At 37.7% G+C, this 22,452-nt stretch overlaps 1 protein-coding gene across 1 annotated transcript in view; it reads right to left on the bottom strand.

The window, feature by feature from the left end:
• Positions 1–22,452, bottom strand: part of FAM53A (family with sequence similarity 53 member A) — a 76,554-nt gene that overhangs the window by 33,131 nt on the left and 20,971 nt on the right. Inside the window, exons 2-4 of the mRNA XM_085309679.1 lie at positions 20,015–20,246; positions 11,496–11,550; positions 8,452–9,254 (exon numbers count right to left, since the gene is read on the bottom strand). Of these exons, the coding sequence (XP_085165805.1) occupies positions 8,452–9,254; positions 11,496–11,550; positions 20,015–20,092 (936 nt within the window). The 5' untranslated portion in view covers positions 20,093–20,246. The remainder of the gene's footprint in view (positions 1–8,451; positions 9,255–11,495; positions 11,551–20,014; positions 20,247–22,452) is intronic.

Raw genomic sequence — 22,452 nt, 5'->3', positions numbered from 1 at the left:
AACAACTGAAAAAGTTTATCACCTTCCATAAGAGATTAATTTTGATTAACCTATTTCACTGCAGAACTTTAATTTAAATTCTCAAATGAGATAAATAATAACATAAGAAATGAATTCAAGTATTTGATTAGAGAGGGAGGTCTGAACACTTTAGTCTATGCAGGTCCTCAGACATGTCTGCAAGAAGTCACATTACAGTTCCTGTCCTTGACTATTTCTTACAGCAAAAGCTACTGCTCAAGTGTATCTCCTTTCTAAAACTCATGACAAAGATCTCAGGCAAGAGAAAGTCTATTTGTACACAATGTTTGTTCAAAAAGAAAACAATAACTGGACATAGGCTTCTAATCGCTAGCTGTCGTATTTAGTATCTGCTATCCTTCCTTCTACTCCTGCAGAAGCTGCTTTCAAAGACAGGATGTAAGAGTTCTCATATGATTTTGTTAATCAGAGGACTAGTGATTTAAGTTTTATTGCCACAAAAAATTATTTATTATCATGTCAGTAAGAAGATCCAAAAATAGATGCCACTATCTAAAGTAAGCCTGAATAAACTTTATGGCTTAAGCAAAACTGCCTTTGCTTCCCACAAAAGACTATCTGCTAAGGAAACCACATCCCTGGAGGCATTTAAAAGGTTACAGTGGACAAAATACTAGAAAAAGCATATAACACACACACACACACACCCCGTGGGAAGTAATTGTGTATCAACAGGGAATTAGACAGGATGATTTAAAACATCTTTCCTCAACTGTGATTTCCACAATTGGTTTTTACAGATTTATAGTAAGCCAAATGTAAATAGTCACCCACACAAACTTCATAACAACATTCAATTCAAACTAAATTCAGACTATTGTATTTTATTTTTAGTTTAATTTGAGGATATGGGAGACAATCATACTACATAGTGGATGCATATTGCTCAGCTCTGAAGGAGTCAATTTAACCTACAGTCCAATTCAAAATACTTGAGCTATACCAGATGTTGCTATCTAGATACTAATATTAAAGAGTCTAGAGTATCTGCACTGTTTCACAAAAGGGAATGGTGCTGGGACTGTCACTGGCCAGGGGTCTCTCCTGCCATAGGAAAACAGCCATCCAGAGGAAACTCTTCAACCTTCTACCTCTTTTTGAAGGAAACACAGGTCTTCCCCTTTTAACTTACTCTCTCACTTCTGAACTCATCCTCTGGAATAGATGTCACAGCATGGCAGAGCCCTAAAAGAATGAAGATGACTTGCATTTTATTATTTGAAATCCTGCAGGCCTGTTTTCACATAGTAGAACCTTACTAAACCTACAAGCAGTTTATTGTACCTGTTTTCATTCAGACATTTGTCTTACAGCTCAAAGTTGCCTTTAAAGAAGAAAGAAAAATAGACTACAAATGCTGAAGTCCTTGGTACACTAAACTTAGAGGAATATTGCTCATGCAAACAGTAGAAGGACACTTTCCCCTAAGGCTCATTGCTGAATTTTTCTTTCAGCTGTAAGTTGATTAAGTTTATATCTACAATCATAAAAAGTGGATTTTAAACCACTGATTTTACTTACCTGAACAGTTTTAAAAACTAGCCCCCTTCCACTGAACAAGATCAATGTTTTATGATTAAAGGAGCCTTTAAAGGAGTTAAAGGCTCCTCTAAGAATAGAAATTAAGTCTTCAGACAAGAACCAAGATTTTGTCCCTGGCTCAATTGCTTCATTTACAGCTGTTCTTTTCTGTCCTTGATCTTACTTTAAATTACTGAGAAATTACACATTAACATTTGCTATATTTTATTGATCCCAATCAACCCCAGTTGCTCGTTTGTATTACAGTTTCCACAAATCATAATCCAGAAAGCAAGCATATCAAGGGTGCAGAAGACGTACTGCATGCAGTTGAAGGACACCAACCAATTATTTTATCCCAGAAACAGCAGTTTTCTATCAATGCATCACTGAAATGCAAAGTGTTGTCTCTAGGTGGAACAAATCAGATCTGATTTCTGACCAAGAGATGCTGTACAACACCTTCTTACAGTAGTACTGTTAGAGTTTAAATGAATGGGAATTACAGGTGTATTCCCTAGTGTCTTCTCCAAATTGTACTATACGGAAGCGGTGTACCAGGCAGCGAACAAGCTATGCTGACTCTACAGTAACCATGAGCAGCAAATACTTCTACCTCAAATAACCTGTTTGTTCCCATTTTGACAGGAGGCTAGAAGAGACAAGCTTTACATAAGCAACTCAAACTATTTAAAGCAACATGCTTACTATTTAGAGAACACAATCCGAATGAACTTCATAAGCCAATACTTAACCTACTTTAGCCAATCCAGGCTTGACTCATAGGGTATCCTGCTAGCATTGTAAGGGATTCATTGATACTTTTTATCTGGCACATACTAGAACAGCAGTCTTGCAGAAAGTCTAATGTGAGCAAGGCCAACAAGGAAAAAGGAGCAACTACTTCACTACACTATTCACATGTACATTTTCTACATTCATGTTTGAGCTATCTACAGCAGTGACACTGCTTGTGCAACATGTGAACATAAAATRTATATTCTAACAGTTCACTTTCATCCACTTTACCTGTGCTGAACAGGCCACATCTGAAAATTTCCTACACAATAAGAAACCAAAGAATCAAGGAGAATGCTTCAGAGATTATTTTCATTAAACTGTATGAGGCCTCAGTACAGCTAATGCATCCACCTGTGCAGTGATCACTGCAGTAACTTTAGAGCCTAATAGCCTTCGAATAGCTGACAACAGTATATTCTTACTCTAGTTTRGATGGTTAAACAAAATTAGCATGACATCTCACCCTAATACCTATTCAGATTAGCTTCTGTAACCTAGCCCGCATAAAGTAAAAGAGTTGATGCAAAGRTTCAGCAAGCGAGCAGAAGTCATCTTCTGTAATCTAAACTCAGTCACAGCATTTTTGATATGTTTTGCTCTTTATAAAAGTACTCCCACTTCCCTTACATTCTTTAAGGGAACTTATCCCCCCCACACACACCTCCTCACCATTCATCCCTACTCTGTGCACAGAGTTAAACTGGTATAGAAATCACTACTGACTAGTGCCCCCCCCCAACCCTCACATTGCTATTCCATAAGCGACACTAGTCTTGTTGCTTTGGCAAAAGCATTCAAATCTTTACATCTTTGAAGCTATCTTCTATAATGAGCCCTTCTTGCCAAGCAGATCCACAAAGCCACTATGTCACCRTAAGGCCTGAAGCACAAAGTCAGTAAGGATAAAGCAGAGATTATCAAGTTCAACATCCTGTTAAGGACCAGAAGTTAAAGTGTTTTGCTAATTCAAGACCTTAAACTAAAAATACATTCTCAGGCATTTGGAGAAGTAGAATATGAACAGATTTAAAACATTACGGAACTGCCATAGGGTATTGTGGAGGTCTAGAAATATAAGCGGTTAAAAATAGATTCATCAGCTAGTAGATCCATTAGTAGTTAGGAGAGTCTGAACTACTGATGCACCCTTCAGAGTCCCTAAGCCACACTGGTGGAAGCAAGGCCAGCATGCCAGAGGAAGCATCACGTTGGGTATGCATTGTTCCTGCACGCTCCTCAAAGCATCTGTTATCTGCCAGGCAGGATGCCAGGATRCCAGGCTACACAGTTTGGTCTGACTCTGGGTGGCACTTGGATGTTGAAGTATTAAGAAAATTCACTAGTATAAAATTCAGGCTCCTTCAATGCTTCCCTAAGGCAGCAAACACACCTAATGACAGAAAATCCAAAGCAGCTTCAAGTCCTTCATTCCTTCACTGATTAGAGATCCTTAACTTTTTCAATTTGTCTTAATTTTTTCTACTCTTTTTTTAACCTTTATATATTCAAATTGGCATTGCTCTTCGCAGAAAAGTACACTGAAGTAGCCTAGCAGCAGTTTTGCTGACAACAGTCTCTAATAAAGCACAACGCATTTTTGGCACTGCTGCTGAAGAGAAAAGCAAATTTATTAAACACCTTATTTGTTAAACGTTAGAGTTATACAAATGTCTTTGCACACATGAAGTAGGTCAGGCCCTCTGAGATAAGAATACAAAGAGGCATAAGTGTCTGAAGTCTTACTAAGAATGAAACTTGCTTCTAATCAATTTGGGTCTATACCTTGATTTGACAATTTAAAATCCTAACAGCTAGTGATGAACATGAAAGACATTTCAACAGCCCTATCATTTAAAGGTTATAATAATTTGAGCTTGAAAACATTAAAAGAAAACCAACTTTAACTGATTGACAGAATATGCTGGAGAGAGCAACATTTATTAACTTGACTGCAGATAAACATACTGCAACTTCTATTTTTTATTTCTTAAAAGCATTCAGTGTTAATGCACCAGAAACCCTATCACTGGATATTTGAAACTATTCCTTACTTTGATAAAACCAGCTATTTTGCGTTAACTGTTTAAACAGACTGAAGACCACTTCAGAAATGTTAAAAACAGAAAAAGTTTCTTTTAAAGTATGATACTGAGATTTTTTTTACAGCTCTGTGCCAGAGGGTTTTGCAGGGTGAAGTGTTAAAACAGCAGCAAGATTTCAGACTACAGTGTATTGTTAGTCCAGATTTGAAGAACAATTTGATCTGGAACATTGAATAAACTTGCGCCTTGGCAATTAAACATGCTTACGCACTGAAGAATGCATGTAACCTGGTCAGCTGCTCTTTATTTGCTGCACCTATTTTCCATTACTGCCAAAAGGATCGACTGACAATTCGACAAAGCAGAACACACGCACACCCAACCCACCCCCTCGCACTCCAGAACAAAACCACCCACACTCAAGAACTCAGTTCTTCTAGGGTGGAAGAACTTTTCAGCGAAGAAGGGTTTAYATCCTCCTCCTTCAGGCACCATTCTGAATGCCACCGACACATATTCTCAACCATCTTCTGTAATAGAGCTTGTTAACTGCAGGACTACGGAAGTCCGAAGAGTCTCTCCTCTGCCACACACGTGTATCTTGATGGGTGATCAGATGCCTGTCTCATTTAAGGAGCAGCAATACTCCTCACCACAGCCAACTTCTTGCTCATAAGCTTGTGAGCAAAYGCTAAGTAGGCCCAGATACTGTTTGCATTTGTTCTACAACCCACACAGCTACTCTAACACACAAAACTGAGCAGAGAAAGTCATTTCAAGTCCTTAGGGCCTGAAGAGAGCTATTACATTTTGTTACCGCTTACTATAACCTTTTCTGCTTGTTTCTACAGCTGTCTTCACATTCTGGAGAGGTGGATGTTGTGTAAGTGTGTATTTTCAGCTTGAAGTCCAGAAAAAGATCATTCCAGAATTCAACACTATGTTAGAGCAAGACAATCATATAGAGCAGTCTGCCTGATCACTTCACTCTATTTCTAAATAGACAAATTACTTTTTACTTCAAAATTAATGCAGGCTTACTGATTTTTGACARTTCATATTTAGGAAATCAGTAGGGCCTGAAGCAGTATCAACCTGGGGAAGAACAACTGCTAAAAAACTAACAGAGATAACTAATTCAAAAGATTTTCACCTCCTTTTCCTTTAAGTTTCACTTGAACATACAGCTATTCAAGAACTTCATGCACACACAACTGCACTTGCTTCAGACTGAAGTCACTTAGTTTTGATAAATACTGATTTGAGAGAATTACTAGCTGAGAAACCTTAAACAACTTTTGCAGGCGTTTCAGAGCAGAGCCCTTGGAATTCCAGCCTATTGGGAGAAATTGCTGCAAGCAGACCAGATCCAAGACAGCCTCCTCTTTTGCAGTTGTTGTGGCTCAAATACAACACTGTCAGATAAAGCAAGAACTCCCTTTACTGTACCTTCAAATCTACTGCAAGGTGAGTCAGCTATGACTTAAGCTGTTCACAACCAATGTTAATTATCTAATTACTGACCTGCTTTAAGGCACATGCTTCACAAGTTCCAAGATTCAGGAACACTTGAGGACATCAAAACATTTGCAGTAAGCTTGCAGCAAATATCCTTAAACATTTGTTTTCACATAGGCCTTTCATAAACTGACTTAGAAGTGAATTTTAAATCACAGGAGATTTATTTTCAGAAACAATAAGGAGCCTTCAAAATACATGAAAGAGAGGTCTTACTGAACTTCCCCTTATTGTAATCCTGATCTTCAGTGAGCTATGCAGATATAGGACACATCTACAGCTCACTGCATGACACTTCAAAACAAGTCTTCTGTAGTATTAGCTTATAATATTTTGCACAGCAGTACAAGATACTCTCAGAAAAAATATTTCAGACCACAATATTATACATTTCAAAGCATACGCATTTGCCAAGATTTGGGTGCAAGGAGAGGAAGGCTAAAAAAACTAACAGAATGTGAGAGGTTAGTAAAGTGCCATTTTCTAAACAAAACACAACTCTCCACCTCCCAGCATTTCCTGAAAACTTGATTCAACTTTTCTTAAGTATTTAAGAAAAATAGGCAGTATTTTTAAGTAACAGTTATATTTTCATTAAAGTTCAGCTTGTTCAGAAGATAAYGCATTTCCAAACCATGCTTTGTGCCTTTGATTAAATACACATTAGCATCTTCCCAGGAAGGTTCTAACGAAGAGCAGAAAACAGTCTCATCAGGCCTCAACACTGCAGAATGAGCTTTGTTGCATGAACTACTCAGCTTACCATGAAAATAGTTTTCAAAATAGGTCTCACAGAAAACAGTTATTAACAATGCCCAAATATTACAGTCTGATGTACTGTTTAATGCAGCAGCAAATCTAAAAAGCGAGGAAACGTTTCTATAGACATGAGGCTATATCGAGTCTTCTCCAGGCACAGTACACTTAATGGCTTAGTTAGATCTGAGCTGAACAACTGAAAAAATTCATTCAGTCTAAAATACTGCATCATTAAAGCTTGGAGAATGCAAGCAGCAACATAGCCAAGAAAGCAGAAACTTCCAAATTTTACATTCAGTTTAAACAACAAAAACCTGCGTTAGAACACTAACGGTTGGAAGACAAATCCACTAATATTTCTTGAATACATTTAGCAAACTAATCTTAGCAGTGATTAACATGGAGGAACAGGTAAAAATCTGATTAACTAACCAGTAAATATGCATTTTAAACCAAGACCCAGGACAGTGTCCAGTCATATCCAGAATAAATTCTGTTACCAAGCTTGTCAGTAAGCAAGTAAATCACTATGTATGGCTTGTCACCTAATTACCTATCCTAGAGTCTCTTTAACGAGGGGAATCCTTTAAACTATAGGATTTAAGCAAATTGTCTTAGAAAGCTACAAGACAGAGGTTATCATACAGAATTTTGGCTAAGAAAAGTGGAAGTAATCAAGTGAGCTCAATAATTATCCCTACAGTAGACAGTCAGTTCCAGTATTTTACTAGATTTTCCCCCATACATCCCTAGGTATAAGCTAACAATAACCAGTTATCCAAGACTAGAAATTTCAGCCAGAGTCTTACTCCACTCAACTTTTCTTCTGCATAGTATATCAGATGTGAGGACACTGTTGTGCAACTGTATATTTCACTTTTTACTACTACTTCTGCAAACTGTCTCCTTCCTACCATGGTAGAGCTATCTTAAGGGAACTATTTACACAACCCTCAAGTCTGGTTCCTAYTGAAGATGTGGAGGGCAGCACAAGACTGGGAGTTATGTTCTCACAAGTCCACAGCGTTCTCCAATTTGGTTTTACTTCTACAGAAACTAAGCAAGCAGCTTCAATTTTCAGTTGTAGCAGTTACCTTCATCGATACTGAAACTTTGAAAAGTAAGCTACGTACTATCACATGCAAAGTACAAACATGAATTAAGAATTAGTTTTTAAATCAGCATGTTTACTTTCAACTGATGAGAGAGGTGGAATTCTGATTAGCTAGAGTAAAATGTCCCCCTTGAGCTGCAACACCTAGAGTTGCTGTATTAGAAAAACATTTCCATTACTGACAGCTTATCAGCAGGTTATTTGCATACACTTATGTAGGGTTCTGCTTGCTCTTCAGCTTTACAGACACTTAACCAAACAGATTTGCACCACGATAAAAAAAAAAAAAAAATCACTGCACAGTGTTCCTAGTTAACTCACTAGCATCAACTTTCTTTGCTACCCAGTCTGCCCCTTTCTCTGTGCTTTACTGCATTTTAAAAACAAGCCATTTTTTTGGCCTCCACTTAAAGCACCTTTTCCCAGCTTTTTGTGCTTTATCAAGTAGATTGTTCTTCACAAACTAGCATGTAAATAAGCTGCTGTAGGGCATGGCTTTGACAAGTACGAGAAGCCCTGCTGCACTGCTGAAGATATAGAAGCCAGTACTAGAACACAAGCAAAGCCGTAACAACTACAAATTAACCTGTCTCATCTAGAAACCACCTTTCTGCAATAGTTCTTTTCACACACTGAGGAAAGTAAAAATCTCACCCGTGTCATTTTAAAAAAGTCTAACGATGGCCTGTTCCATCGTACATCCTCCTCCCGTCTGCGCTTTAGCCGGCTTTTCTTTTCGTTCAGAACGCAAGGCTGCGAGCGGCATCTCAACAAGCCTTGACGCCGACTGAGCTCGGGTGTGGAGGTGGGAGTGCTGCTCGCTGAAGGCAAGAGATTTCCTGTCTCGGTGATGTGCTCCTGGGAGAGGGAGAGGCGCCGCCTTGGGTTAAAGTCACAAGGCCCTCCAGAATTCCAGYGGGTGCTCGAACTCGTGCTTCCCTCGCTACTGTCCACAAACCCACTGCTTGCCGAGGAAGGTCTGGGTACTGGTGACGTATTGAAGCTGGTGACAGTGAAGACGTTATTTAACGACAGTATGTTTTGTGGCAGACTGATGCTTGTGCTTCTCTGTAAGGTCGCACTTCCATGACTGTTGCAGCGTTGCAAAGTAGCRCTACCACCGCTGTTACACCGCCTCTTTGACACAGGAGTCCACACTTTCGAACTGCCAGGTTTCCACGGGGAGCGACAGCGAGCCAGCTCATCTGGCTCAGAGAGGGACCTACAATGGCGTTTCGTTGGTGGTGCCAACGGCTGACCTGAATTTTCATTAAGGTTTAATTCACTTATCCATCCTGACACCATGGATGTACTGGAAGATTCCTGCTGCCACTGCAGACCCCCATTATTGACAGGGCCTGTACTGAACGGGCACACTGGGAAAGGGTAAGCTGAATTCCGTGTCGCGTCAGTCTGGATTGGGCAACCCCCATTCAAAGCTTTCCAAGGACTGTCTTCTAAAAACAAAAGAAAAATAGAGTGAAAGATAGGAAGGAAAAAGACAGTTTGTTTTAAACCTAGTTTAATGTTAAAAAAAAACAAAAAAACCCACACAAATCAAAAGTTTAGAAGTGTTAGCCATGAATACCCAGCTCTCAGAGTTTCAGAACGTAACTGCAAATTCATTTTAAAGAAAGAGTTCCAAAAATGAAGATGAAACTATTTCAGGAGCCAGTCCAGGCATTCTAGTACACATTCCAGTACTTTGTTAATGCTTTTGCCCATATGTTGAAAGATTGTATCACTATTCTCTTAGTGAGCAGTAGGAAAGGAACTGCTTCCTTACCTGATTCTCTAGAGACCACCATGTATCACAATTAAAACCTGTAATGCTGAACAGCCTGAGGTACAACTAAAGTAGATTAACAAACATTGAGAACCCACAAGGGACTTTTTAATACATGAGCAGAATAATCTGTTTATAGATTGCTGTCCTTTTGCCTATCATGCTTTTTATTTAGAACACTATTAGAGAAATTGAATTTTTTTTTAAAAAGATAGCCATTATGTTCTACAGTGTGAAAAATGTTTAAATTGGAAACAATATAAGAGTTATTTCAGACTGGAGATTGTTTCTTTTTGCTCATACCCACAAAGTATCTGAAAAATTCTAATTTAATGTGAAAAATAAATTGTTGGATGGTATTAACGGGTAACTGAATTCAGACATAGCCCACAGTGCACAACTCAGCTGAAGGGGCAATGCTAGACTAAAAAAAGTCTGCCAGCCAAGCCTCTCAACCCTTTGTAAAGCTTTTCTTTGAGAACATATTTGCACATTTTACAGCTGTTCCTCCACATTATACAATAAAATGTGAGAGGAACTACAACGGATCTTGGATTTGCAAGTTGAAAAGYAGCATAAGTGTTGGCCAGTTACAGTACTTCATGCTTGGTTAGAAAATTTTCTAATTGAAACCAAATAGCTAAGTAAGTTTCAGTTATCTTAGGCTTAAGGGAAGATCTGAAAACACCAAAATTTTCCTAAGTATATTTTAGGAATCTAGAATACGATATAAAATTTAATATTTGTATTTTCTTACAGTTAGCTGAACAAGCTTAGAGTTTGAGAATAATCAATGTAAAGATTTGCTGAGTAGCTTCAAAAGTCACAAACCCAAATAGTTGTACATGCTCCATGGCGAGCAAAGTATGTCATGGATTATCCTGTTTATTTGGATCTTATTTAAAGAACACCCTATTGTCTCAAAATCATTTAACTGTGCAGACAGCTGGCCTATTCAAACAACTTGTTTTATTAGAATTCCTCTGTCCTTCCTCCTCCATTCTTTCAGATGGGTACAACCACATACTGTGCTTTGCCTTAAGCATGTAAGTTCTTCAAGGCAGGGACCATCCATAATTCAATACAAGTAAAATAACCAACACAATAGGATCCAGATACTGTCTGAAACTTCTACTATCTACCGTCAGAACAGTTAGCTCGGATTGGCCTGATTTTTAAAATCCATAGGAAGCTTTCTCATAGGTTGGCAGAATAGGTTTCAAATTTACATTAAAAAAAAAAGTTTTATGCAAGCGTTATAATTGTTTACATATTATTTAAAACTGTATTAAGACAAGATATTATTTTTACTCAGGAACCTCACACAAAAGATTTTAAAGGCATCTCATTGAGCAAGTAAAAATCTACTATGCTTAAAGACAAAAAAAGCAAAGCTTTAAATCCATCCCTTAAACAGTACAAAAAGTCTTTACATATCAATAAGTGGCATTCTTATTTTTTCTAAATAAAGTATACTCTTTTTCTAACAGGACTGAGGGAAAAAAAAAAAAGCTTTGACACTTGTGTCAAAACACTGGACTTCAACTTAGGATTTGCATCACGCAGGATATTCTGTTTGGCAAAGCATACAAAAAGGTGTGTAAAGAGGTTAGAGTGCTCTGCTAGTAGAGGTTTGCAAAAAGATGTTTAGCATGAAAAACAGCAATTGCTCTGCATCTGTACACCACAGTTGATACTGAACAAAAAAACATTACAAGGCCCTTTACTATGCAAAGCAGATCACAAGCACAAAACTAACAACCAGCTATTCCCAGTATTGTTCAAAGACCAGCTTAAACCAGCAGGCCCCACAACAGCGCGCTCCACCCCCCGCACCTTATTTACAACAGAAAGGCTGCTCGCTCCACCAATTACCTCAGTGAAACGGGTCGGAGGTTTCTGAAGAACTTACCGTTGATTTCGAAAGGGAACAAGCTGCCACTTTTGTTCAACTTCTCAGATGAGTACTGAAATCAGAGGAAAAAGAAAAGTCTTAACTGTGTGAAAGAATGACAGCATGTACCTCTAGGAATATTACGTGCAGTTTTCCGTTTCCCTGTATCTAACAGCTGCCTTAAATGACTGGGTATCTCAAAGTTGCTTCTAAACAGCTAATCTTTAAAAATAGACTTCAAAGGTTTTATTTAAAACATTTTCTGGATATATCACTACATATAACAACAGCCCACAAAGAATTAAGAGAAATAATTCACTCTTAATGAAATAGCTTTGATCCAATTCTCATTCCACTGGAGAGAATTAAAATCTGACAACTGGATTTTACATTTTCAATGTTAGAAAAAGGAGCAGAATACTTTACCTTAAAGTAAAAGGCAGAAATAGCTTTAACTAAATTTAATATACWAATTGTTGAAGGCCCCATACAGAACTGTGTCCAAAGCAAACTTGATTATCATTCTGTATTTTTAATTAAGAAATAAAATGTTTCGATATTATGCTGAAAGTTCAACAGCCATAAAAGACAGCCTCCCTACTCACGAAATTCGTACTTGCAGAACACGAGACAGTCTTAGAAATCACACTAGTTTATTAGTAATGTCTTACTAATGAGAAACAATGTAGAGGCCATACSTAGAACAAAGTATGTACATGAGGGCCTGCAGAATGTAAGATTAAACCTGGTCAGTAGCTCCTCCTATAACTACTTTAGAGACGTAAGGCCCTATCAGAGCCCAAGGACTGAGGACTCTTTATTCCTCATCAGCATCTCAGGATGGGGAAGAAGATTGCTAAAAAACAAGAACAAACTTGTTTTCTGTGCTTAGCCCAAAAGAGGTAGCACATACACTTCCTTTCTAGATACTAGTTCACTTTTTAAACAAGCATCCTTGGCCTACAAAGCTTTTTCTTTTATGCTACATAGGAACACACAAAGTGCAAGTAACAACTTTAAATCCTTTATTGAACTCCACACCTAGGATATAAAGTGCTAATCTATGGCAACATTACCTTGGTGTGTTTGTTTTGGGATAGGGAATGAGGGGACTGACGAAAGGACAGGACAGCAACCAGATTTTTATCTTACTTCTTATCAAAGTCTGCATATACAAGACAAGTCATTACTATGATTTGTGCTTTATGTTTGCAACTGTGGATGCATTTATAGCTTCTTAAGAAAGCTATTTGCTTAAGTAAACAGCAGAAAAACAGTGTTTTAAGAAGGGCTAACAGGTTACAAATCCCACCGACATTAAAAGATCTGAAGTATGAAATCTGACTATGAGAGTAGGAACAGCACTCACTTTTACTAGATTCCCTTTTATAACTGCAGTTGCTAATTATATAGTATACTCGTATTAATAAAGCTAGTATTGATAGTTTACTCAAACAAGCTAGTAGAACATACTGAGATAAAACAGCAACAGTTAATTTCAGCTTTCCCTGAAGGACAAGCAGACTGACAGATTTAAGAGACTCAGCAGGTTATTCAAGGGATCCTCCTYGCTCCTAATTTATTCCCAAATTAAGGGCTGCACCAGTCTATTCAACTATCAKACAATAGTTAAGAAAAATGCATTTTTGGAACAGAATACTATGTCAGTAATTTTTAAAGTGATGCATCTTAAATCATACCAAAAAAAGACAGTAAGAATGACTTAAAAGAATTCTTAGGCTTGGTTAGAGACTATTCATACAGGTTAAGATCTCACACATTTAGAAGTAACAAAATCTTGAGAGCAATCCCACATGGCCATCGTTAGATAGATACTTAAGACATTTGTAAAGAGGGCCTGATAAAAGATCCATTCAGTTTGAAGTCTTCATAGGAAAAAAGAAAAARAAAAGTGTCATTTGATTACCTACATTCTAACCACATGTTAAAAAAGCCTCACCCATCAACTGCAGACTAAACTATCAGATCTTTAACAGTTACAGACTAAAGAAAGYCTTTTTAAAGGAGATGAGGGGGGAACAACATGCATTCAGATCTTATCTCTACTACACAGAATGACTTCCATGTTCAGCAGCCATCCTGTCCTTACAGCCACATTAGATCTGCTTGTAACGAAGTCAGTACTCAGTTCTACAGAAAAGTAGCCAAAACAATTTGTAGAACAAAAAGTAGAACAATTACAATTTGTTCTCGTAAGGGAGCAAAGGTACAGGATCCTGTTGAATTACAAATGCTAATTCTTTGGAGACTGAGTCCAAAAATTGGTCTTTAATTACCAATTAGTAATTAAGTATCATATATGACAACACATTCAGAAGAGGAAGATGCATGACTTTCAGCAGGAGCTTGAAGAACATAAGGGAAGAATCTCTCCATTACATCCACTCGGCTTTCTAAAACAGAAACTAAGACTGCTTGGAAACATGTGATAGTGTACGCTAATGCTATCTTAAAGTCCGAAGTTGAGTAGGAACTATTAAGTTGTAAATTGTTTGAGATGGATTATCTTTATATCTATATAGAACACAGCAGCACTTATAGGGGCCATTAGATATTACTGTAAACTGGCACTGAACTCAGTTTACCAGCTGTCCTGGATTGGCTAGACACCACCTGCCCCATTCACTCCTTTCTGTGTTAAGGTCTACCTGAAGTTTCCTGAATGGAGACCTTCTCCTCTCCCCTCCCCCCCTCCTTTTTATTATGCTTATGTTTTCTCAAGTTTAAAAGCGTTCACAAAACTATTACTAAGAACCTTGATGGGGAAGTCTGCTACCCTCTGTTGAAAGAAAGCTTCTTTCATACAAGGTCAAGTTATTAAACCAGGTAATTTTCCAGAAGAATAAACTCAGCAGGTTATGAATGTCAGTTTACCAGCTACTGCTTTTTCAATTGATTTAGATCTTGACCTGATGCACCTTGAAAGCTTTTCAGAAAAAAAAAGAAAAAGAAAAAAGGAAAAAAAAAACCCCAAAACAACCAAAAAAAGAAACAGGTCCTAAAAAAGTTGGAGGCACTACATGAAACTTGTGGTTTCATAGTGTAAGGTTAGAATTTGAATTCCTTTAGGCAAGAAGGTGAGTCTATTTTTAGTGCTCTTTCAAAAGTAAGATCTTTTCAGTGTTTGGAGAGATTATGCTCAAGAGTAGTCAGATTTTGTGGAATGACCTTTGAGACAGAGCTGCAAGTTTCATCTGGTCAAAGYATTCACCCAAAAGGGCACTCAGTCTTGAGCTAGGCAAGTGGAAGAAGCCCACAATGTGACCTACAATATATTGTCTTATTATAGTGTGTAACGCATAACTATAACCTACATCATCAATATTTTTAAGYGTTCTTTGTTAGCAAAGGTTAACTGTAAGAAAAATAATTTAGGCTATTTTTGCACACACACTCCTACTACTACACTAGAAACTTAACAGTAAGTACTCTTTCATTATCTGCAGAATAAGTTCAAGTAGTCATTTGACTTCATGTATCTTCAAAAATCTAAAGATTTAATTTCTTATATCTTTCATTTCATTTCAAGGCTTTTTCGCCAATTCTCAAATACATTCTGAATTCCTCCTCAATTTCTCTGCATTCTTCCTAACCTGTGGGCAAAGACAAAGTTACTATTCAAGTACTGAATCTACCACTACTACACAGATGTGACTTTCATTGTCTGAATAGGTGCGAATTCGAGACCCTTAGTTCTCTACCAGATATCCTCCAGATATAACAAGAGAGGAAGCAGTGAAGAGAGTAGCTGGGTATACAACCCTTTCCATCATCTGGAGAAGTGATAAATCAAGTTGCAACTTAAATTCAGCCCTCATGTCTTTCTACCAGTGGGTTTGCATGCAAGCAAATCACCCCAATTTTAAACCTTTTAACACAAATCAGCTTAATAATAAAAAACAGAGGATYTAAGAGCTTCTTCCTTCCACAGATGCTTTGACAAGAGACATTCGTATTTCCTTTTTAATACCACAGGTCTTGCATCTTGCTTCCCTTTGCTTCACAAATCAACATCAGCTTCAAGAACGCCACAATCTTAGAGTATAAAAGAAAAATTTAAATATGATTCAATGGATCTATGTTCAAGGAAACAGATCAACTGCTTAACCTAGCCACGCTGTCAACTCATGAAAACCATAATATGCTTGCAGAATGTCTTACTGTTGCAAGATAAAAAGCAAGTCAGAGACATTATTCCACCTGGTTTCAGCAATGCTGCTGCTTTTACAGGAAGATCCCCAAAATTTTGGCTGCTTTTTTCGTAACTAGGTGCAGCACAAGACCATGCAACATCAATTGAACGCACACTGGAGAGATCCTTTACACTGGTTTTAACACGTTGCTTAACATAGCAGTAGGAGAAACTACATCCAGGATTTTGTGATGCACTCAGGCAACAGGAAAGGAAAGATACTTGGTCATCATACAAGTTACACAATGAAAGACCACAAGAACAGAGGATAAAATACATTTTTTATATACACATAAAATTATATAAGGGCTTCACGGTAGGTAAATGGTCTTGAAAGAGCTATTTGTTCTTTTATAACCCTCATTTATGGGCTATGTTACATTTCCTTTTCCCTGCTGGCTGAATGCAAACAGGTTTGCTCTTCACACAGGCAGATATACAGGAAAGGCAAGCAGCTTTTTACATTCTCAGCATGAACAAAAAAAAGTGTACAATTAGAAGAGAATTCTTTGATCTCAAAGATTTGACTCATAATACAAACTAATCTATACCAGAATCTTTATTTCAGCACAAAAATATATAAATATATATAAAAAAAACTGCTTTAGAGTCTGAGAAGTCTACCTGATCACAACTAAYCAGAATATAAACCAATCCTGCTCTTTTCCTCCAACACATGCTCCATACCTCCACCCAAGGTTAAAAACCAAACACCTCCTCCCCTCCCCTCTTGGTTTCATACATAAAGAATTGGATGCTAAATGCCAAGAACAGTAGGTTTTCCATATCACCTCCCAGCTCACCAATTTAAATTCACCGAGTATCAGTCCAAGCCATGACAGACTTCAGATCAGCTCTCTAGAGACCAGCAATTATTTATTGGGGGAAATTGTTATTTTTTAAAGTAATTTTTCCATCAACTCCATCAAGAGAAAAATAACCAGCAAAAATTACTCTTGAGAGAAGATCTGTGGCAAAAAGAATAATTGAGGAGTTCAAATAACAGAAGTGAAAGAGCCCTTTAGAATGCTTGTTCCACACAGCTGCAGGGCTCAAAACACTTCATCAAGGACATTTTACTGAGGGGGGATCTTATCAATGTGTACAAGTACCTGAAGGGAGGGTGTCAAGGGGACAGGGACAAACTCTCTCCAGTTGCCCCATGCGACAGGACAAGAGGCAACGGGCAGAAACTGAAGCACAGGAAGTTCCGCCTGCCCGTGAGGGGGAATTTCTTCCCTGTGAGAGTGGYGGAGCACTGGTACAGGTTGCCCAGAGAGGCTGTGGAGTCTCCTTCTCTGGAGATCAAGGCCTGCCTGGATGCAACCCTGTCTACCATGCTCTAGGTGACCCTGCTGAGCAGGGAGGTTGGACTAGATGATCTCCAGAGGTCCCTTCCAGCCTTAYTGATTCTGTGATTCTATGATTTTCATGACGACTAAGCTGACTTCAATTTGCATTTTCATGCGGGTAAAATCAAACTCAGAAGTCARAAAAATACTCTTTTCCCCAAATAGCTTCTGGCAGGACAAGCTACCAGAACAACTTCTCTCCTGAGTTTGTTTTAAAAAAAAAAAATCTGAGGTCTTCTGGGGGTATTGAGAAGCATTTGAGTGCACCACAAGCTAACTGAAAGAATCCAAGTAGGCTCCTGAACTCTAAGGCACACCAGTCTAGCCCTGGTCTCAGGGTCATTCCAAGTAAGCATAAGCCAGCATTATCAATTTCTCCCCTTTTCCTCAACTATTTTATCTGCTTCTGCTAAGACATGCACTTGTGCAACCATACTCTGAAAGGGATCATGAAGCTGATAAGAGTTAATGTTAACTCAAGGAAAGAGAGGTTAGTCTTAATCTTGTATCAGTTAATGAGATGATTCACTGCAAGGTCCTACAGAACTTTGTGCTAGCACAAGCAATGAAAAGTGCAGGCAAGACAATTTTGAAATTGCTCTGAATTATTGTTGCTATTAAAATAAGCTATAACATTAGCCACAGCTTCTTACCAAAAAAAAATCTAGACTTGCTGTAGGTGATTCAGGACCCCTCATATTACTAAATCTTTTGTCTTTATTAAAATTAAGTCGTGCTCTTGAATAAAACCTAAGATAATAAAAAGTACACTTTTTTCCCCACCAGTTAATAAGCCATCATTTGCTCCTGAAAAACCTTTTTAGTAGGAAAGGACTTAGCTGCACACCTTCATTCACACTCAKATCTGCATTTCTACACTTCACTTCATGATTTCCACACTTTTTCAAGCTGCCACTTGTGTATAAGATAAAACCTGCTCCCAGCCTCAGGACTCATTTTCTTCAAGAACTAAAGCATTTGCAAAACAAGTACTTGATGCATTAAGGGTCAGGAGGACTATACATCGTTTGTCATCTTCCACTCCCATCTACCCATCTGCTCATTCTTCTCCCTGCCACATTCTGAAGCAGGGATAAGGACAGGAATTAAAAACAAACAAACAAACAAAAAAACCTCTCCACATTACAGCATGCCATTAGACTAAACTAAACAAAGAATATTGATATTTAGGATCACAAGTCTACAGAGATTCCAAACATCATGAAAGCAGGATGTTTTTGCTCTTACAAGTCTCTGCCCACAAACCTACAGTAAGTATCAATGAAGGGATACCTCAGCGTCCAAATTTATAAAGTTTGGGACAGATTTGTATAAGTTGCAAGTTGATGCTACACTTTTAGAGAGGCAACCATTACTAGCTACAGGTCAACATCTACTCACAATTARGTCTAGAATTTAACTAGAAGTGCCACCAGCTCAAGAATATAGCAGATTCCCTTTCTATCTGCACTTAATTTGGTTTTACCAGCCTAGTTCAATAAAATACAAGCTGAGAGCATGCATTTCTATATTAGGGAAGCTATCATCTTTCCAAGATCTTATATATGCCTTTCAAAAAGAGCACATACTTAAGGTAAAGACAATAGAAACATGCAAATTATTAGAAATGCTCTTAACAGAACTGTTTCAGTTTTAAAAAACCTTCCAATTAATATCTCATATCAAATATCCTTACTTTTGTGCCAAGTTGCACATGTGTGCATAGAAAATATCGGTGCTTTTCTTTAATATGCACAAGGAGTCAAACACTTCACAAGAATTAAGAGATGTTTGTGCATAACCTCTACCTCATTCAGTATGTGTTTGACCTGGTCCAGGCTTGTGGAGTAAAATAAGGAAACTGTTACTTAAGTAAAACTTATAAAGGAGGCTCTTTACTCTAAAGTAGCTGAGCAGACCCCATTAATGCTAGTGCTACTTAGTATTTAAAAAAAAAAAAAAAAAAAAAACACAGAGTTGAAGAATACTTTGACATATCATCAAACACATTTCTCATTTTTTTTTTTAAATATCTCAGTGATACCCTAAAGTTTGATTTGCAGAAGAGTTGAGCATTTTCATTTGCTATCACAATTAAAGTCAATGAAACTAAGTTGTTAGGTTAGCATGGTGCTACAGTACTTCACATTACACAAAGAAATACAGTCTAAGGCTTCTCAGAATAAGCAGCCAAAATTAAGGAGAGTATCTTGTGTCTTTGTTTGCTCACTCTGAAGCACAGACAATACTGCTTACTTCACAAGTGAGGTGKGAAGAGCTGCACAATAGGAGAAGAAAAATAGATTCCGCAGTCAGGGTCTGAATACCATGCCTGAACTGGGTCACAGACCCACAGATTAAACCAGCAGGAAACAGTAAATATTACAAAACTATTCAAGAGCACCAGCCATCTTACACAGATGAGCAAGGATGTACTGCTGTCAATATGCTGGTAGTCAGGAACCTGACTTTCAGTTCAACTGAACATATTTACTGGAAGATCTGTGCTCCTTTTGAACAGTGCAGAAAATCACCTACATGGTGGTCACCAGCATAAGACATAAAGCACTTGCCTACCTAAGTGAAGAAGTTTACCCAAACACTAGTATCTTGTTTGTACTAGGAATCAGGAATCTTGAGAAGATATGACAACTCTTCTTGATCTTCAAAATAGTTTGMCTCCCATGAAGAGAGCAGGCTTTCCACTACTTATTTAAAATTAAGCTCTGTACATTTAAAGATCATTAGAACACTTTAAAGATCATTAGAATACAAAAGCATCTCCTCAAATAGCAGGACCTTTCACTGAAGTTTCACATTTTCCCTTAGCAACCCTCACCCACCTTGCAAAACCATCCTAGTTTCAGTGACTTAGTTCTGGTTCATTTACATTCTTGAATTTGGTGTGTATGTTTGAGTTTCTTGATCTACCCTGCATTTAACGTTTACATGTTATTTTGGCACATCCTTACCAGATTGATATTGTATGTTTTACATGTCAGATCATCCAAGCTCTGGTTCTGCAGCTTTTCTGTTATTAGTGTTACCATGGTAGTTGTTCCTTTTCCACTGCTCACACTGAAGTGTTGGAGGCTCTTCGGTGTCTTGTTTCAATAAGCATGAGCCATTTCTGTTTTGGTTTATGCTTCCATCTTACTGCCAAAGTCTATTTCCAAATGCTGTCAATGTATCATGTCTGCTTTTCTGTAAAATTGGGGCAGAAAAAGAAAGTCAGAAACATTCTTGCGTACATCACAATTGCAGTGTTGTAATAACTGGACCATTCATGCATACCCATGTGTGCAAATACAGCACTCAGAACATGACCAGTGTTGCTTAGCATTTCAGATTACAAGTCTCCTTTCACGAAGCAATATTCCTAGTGAAACTTCACTGGTTCACAACTGTTTAAAAACCGTGGTGAGAATCATATTTATGCAGTAAAGATGACATTTTCTGCTTTCCTACAATTAGGCTGATTCTCCCTAGGAACTTTATCCAATGCAAAGGAAAGATGCAAGTTTTCTCCCTCATTTAAGCCACTGGTAACCTCTTCGCTCAGTGAACTAGAACAGCCTATGAAGCATGCGGATAGTTACCATACTGTTCTGTATGGTTAGCACTGTTTGCCATTCTAAGAGAGATTGTGCCCTTTTGTTTTGTCACTAGACCTTTCTCAAGAGAAGTAGAGCAGTACGTAGCCTAAGTGCTATACCCACTCTCCAAATCTTTAACTTTTATAATACATAGCTTATATATATAAACACACACACACACACACACACACACACACCGGGAATAGAATTGCTACCTGCCAGCAAACATCTGATCTTGAACTTGTAAGCAAGACAAATTGACACACAAACACATCACTCACAAAGGCTTAAATATCTTTATTCTGGGAGCAGTCATTTGAATCAAAAGCATAAGGTTCACTAGTTACCTCTTCCTGTCCTAAACATCCTCTATATAGATTTCTTTCTCTCCCTCAGTACTCTCAGCATCAGTAATCCTTCATTATTACAGTATTAGTCCTCACTGCCTGCTAAAAAAAACACCTGCCACCCAAAAGACCCCTCTCCACACACACATTATGTTACTTTTAGTACAGCAAATGTTCTTATTTTCCTAAACTCCAGCTCATTTCTCTCAGTTCTTGAAAATAAATAAAAATTAACTGCCATTTTTCAAAGCCAAATTTACATTAATAGCACATTATTAATTACTACATTAATAATTATTACATTATTAATGGTAACTTCTTCACACCACTTTCAAAAATACTCCTCTTCCCATACTTTGCTGTCCCCAGCTCATGCTGACCAGAGGTACATCATTTTTGTTTATAGCTTAAATTGGTCAAGTTTATTCAGTGACTGCACCTATCTTTACCGAATAAAAAATAAGCAACAAAAAGACATCCAGATGCATCTGAAGTCAAACAAAACAATGAGATCCTAGGGAAAAAAACATCTGATGCTAGCAACAAAAGTTTGTTTTCATTTGATAGGATTTAGAGTCTGCAGTTAAAAAAAAAAAAAGCAGAAAATAACTGAAATGAATGAAAATATTGCTGCTTTTACACACTGCTACTAATCAGCTGTAGTAACAAAGTCACTTGGGTCCACGGCCCAAGTTAATATCTTTCTTTTAGATGGGTTTAATGGTATTAGTGGCAATGTCAGATTATCTTCTAAACCTGGTGCCTCTGAGTACATCCTCAAATATGATTTCATATGCTAACCCTATACTATTTCACCTTCACACATATCTTTTATATAACAGCCTCCAGTAACCCAACAGTGCTCAGAATCATAACTTCTGCCCACTTTTGTCCTCATTTGGGTATCTAGGTTCATTGGTACAAGACACGATGCTCACAAATCGTCGACTACCTTATAAATAAGGCTACCTAGACAGGTGGAGGCTTTATTGGCCTGTTTCTATTGATTGTATCACATCTTCCAGAAAAGCAGCTAAAGATTTCAAAAAAAAATATGATATATATTTCAACTTAGATCAACTCACCAAGTCAGATGTAAAAACCATTGAAGTTCCATACACTCACTGCTAAAAATTTAAATACACCCTTTTCAATGTAAGCATCTGCCATGGCAAAACACAATTCATGAAATGCTATGCTTGTTTAAGGGCAAGYCCGCTATTTAAAGTAGCACAACCAATATATATTGCATATGTAAAGGGACTTCCATGTCTTAAACCTGGTGAAGTTTGAACCAGATCTAGAAATCAAAAGAAATGCTGACTGGGGGTGAGCAATTGTACATATACTGACAGCAGACTGTAGATACACTGAAACTGAATAAACTTACTAATTTGGTAGACAGATTTTCAGATTATTTTAAGATTTCTGTGACTAAAAGACAAGTATCAACACTGTTGATCTTTC

The sequence above is a fragment of the Rhea americana genome, unplaced genomic scaffold (assembly GCF_003343005.1).
Source record: "Rhea americana isolate MKP2758 unplaced genomic scaffold, rheAme1 scaffold_30, whole genome shotgun sequence".
Classification (NCBI taxonomy): domain Eukaryota; kingdom Metazoa; phylum Chordata; class Aves; order Rheiformes; family Rheidae; genus Rhea; species Rhea americana.
The sequence above is the reverse complement of the archived record's forward strand: the minus strand, read 5'-3'. Positions and strand labels throughout refer to the sequence as shown.